This window comes from Coregonus lavaretus (assembly GCF_964263955.1).
Source record: "Coregonus lavaretus genome assembly, chromosome: 13".
NCBI lineage: Eukaryota > Metazoa > Chordata > Actinopteri > Salmoniformes > Salmonidae > Coregonus > Coregonus lavaretus.
Genome location: NC_140000.1, coordinates 20,828,034 through 20,830,549, shown reverse-complemented (window position 1 = coordinate 20,830,549; position 2,516 = coordinate 20,828,034). Strand labels below are relative to the sequence as shown.

Sequence of the window (2,516 nt, the reverse complement as noted above, 5' to 3'; positions counted from 1 at the left end):
CCAACCTGGTCCCTCACACCATTATATCCAACTAATACTTTCCTCCTCATCTCCTCATCTCTCCACTGGAGATTTTATAAATTGGCAGGTTTGTCATCCCAAAAGTGTGCAAAGCAAACCTCATATGTCATAAAGACAATTAAAACAGCAATTATTGTCATCAAAGACATCAGCCAATGGGGTTGAAGCTGCCTGAGTAAGAACGTAATCTCTAGTTCTGCCTATAATATTCGACCATGCAGTGCACATACAGTCATACTGACTTCAAGCCCTGTCCGAAGTCATATGGTCCCGGACTGACTGGGTCTGGTCCTCGTCTCCATAAGTCATCTGAAAAAGTGGGTTTGAGAAAATAGTAATCTGTCATATTTCATTATTTTATGAGAGGGATTATATATGGAATATTTAAATTGGAGCAAAAGATGCAGCCACTGTGTAGGCCTATGTGCGCCCAATAAAGCATATTGGGGAATTTTATATCTAATAATTTGAACATCAATTTAAGGTAAGTGAGCTGTTTCTACCATCTGCAATAATGACTCTTATAATTGAGATTGGCCTACTGCTATAATAATAGCCTAGAATATTATTGGTTTTCAGAACATTTTATTGTCTTTTGTTTTTCATATTATAAAATATTAGGGTTGCAAGACTTCAGTTATGAAATCCACTTTACAAATAATATCATCTGTATACTATTACAGCTGCTGTCAAGACTAACTATGAAGTCATCGCGTTACTAGTTGTGACAGCTCGACGCGAGACAGCACTGTGCTGGAGTCAAGTCTGTTTACCACAGATGTTCGTGCTGTAACATGCAGTTGAAGAGAGGAGGATAGTCATCATTATTACAGTAACTTCAGCTCATGGTCTGTTTCTCATATAGACCAAGCATGCTGCCGGATGGAACCGAGCCGAAAGGCTGTACTCTGTGTTGCTGTGCTCTGACCAACAAGATTTTGATGATCATTTTTATGGTCATCTTGATTTTTGCTATCTTGTTCGGCAACTCTGTGACTTTAGCCGTAATGTGCGGGACTAAGCACTTTCATACGCCCCAGGGATATCTGAAAGCGTCGCTGGCGGTGGCTGACTTGGCGGTAGGGATATTTGTGGTGCCACTCTCCGTTTACGCAGAGGTGTCGCTTATGTTGAACAACTCCACGCCAGAATGGATCGTGAACAATTCACAAGCAACAACTTTTCACCCGTGCAATTTAATTGGCCCCATTTTCGCTGGCTGCACCTTCGTATCCATTACTACTATATTTTTCCTTACTATCGAACGGAGCATCGCAGTTTTGAGGCCGTTGCACAAGGAATCAGTCATTACGCGCAAACGGACCACTATCCTCATACTCTTCTCATGGGTGGGAAGTTTCTTTCTGGCAGTATCTCCTATGATTTTCAGCAATGAAATTGCCCTCGAATATAACCTTTGTAGTAGAATGTGCAATTACGCACTGGGCACCATCAACACGTTTCCTTCCCAGGCGTGGAACATTCTCCTGCTTTTTCCCGCGTTTGATTTCACACTCCTTGGTGGAACCGTGGTGATAAATATAATTTCATTGTCTAGCATACGCCAGAACTCAAAGCAGAGAAAACATTTGGCTGAAAGCGAATGCCAAAGCGGCTCCAAACCCACTTTCTCCGATATCAAGGCTGCCAAAACCATAGGGACATTAACGCTGGCTTTTACGGCATCCTTCACCCCCATTGCTGTCTTTGTCGTGGGAAATGTTATTGGAAACGAATGGTGCAACTTTTCGCTTTTTGCTTTTTGGATACTGACTACGAATAGCTGTTGGAATGTCATAATATACAGCGTGAGAGACCAGAAGTTTAGGCTGCGCGCACACAAGCTTTTGATTCCTTCCCAAATCAAGAATGTCTCCAAGAACTCAAAAACGGTGGACATTTAGTCTTAATCTTATTTTGACATATCTGTACATGTCGAAATGACGGACTTATAATAAATGGACCAAAGACAATGTAATAACGAAAGAAAAGCAGCCTACAGAGAAATTATAGGCTATAGTGTCTCCGTGATCGATGCTTTACGCACACACCTGTTAGGGCAGATATCTTCAACTAGGTTCAGCCGCGGGCCGATTTTTACTACCATAACCCATTCAAAGGCACTTACATTTTTTGTCTTGCCCATTCACCCTCTGAATGGCACACATACACAATCCATGTCTCAATTGTCTCAAGGCTTTAAAATCCTTCTTTAACTTTTCTCGCCCCCTTCATATACACTGATTGAAGTGGATTTAACAAGTGACATCAATAAGCGATCATAGCTTTCACCTAGATTCACCTGGTCAGTCTATGTCATGGAAAGAGCAGGTGTTCTTAATGTTTTGTATATTTCTCTATTATGCGTGGGAATACTTTGGAACAGATTCCCAAAATTAAAATCACTTGGAGCTGATTTGCTGGTTTGTTTACAGTCTTTTATGTCCAATAATAAAACATTAAAATAAAAAAAACTTTCTTTTTTTTTGCTCAGA

The 2,516-nt window shown here is 40.8% G+C and overlaps 1 protein-coding gene across 1 annotated transcript; it reads left to right on the top strand.

Moving 5' to 3' along the window:
• Positions 1–893: 893 nt before the first annotated feature.
• Positions 894–1,925, top strand: LOC311139960 (beta-2 adrenergic receptor-like; the record flags this gene model as incomplete). The annotated part of the gene is made up of 1 exon (XM_084174953.1): positions 894–1,925. The coding sequence occupies one exon, from the start codon at positions 894–896 to the stop codon at positions 1,923–1,925; it is 1,032 nt and encodes a 343-aa protein (XP_084031079.1).
• Positions 1,926–2,516: the final 591 nt, after the last annotated feature.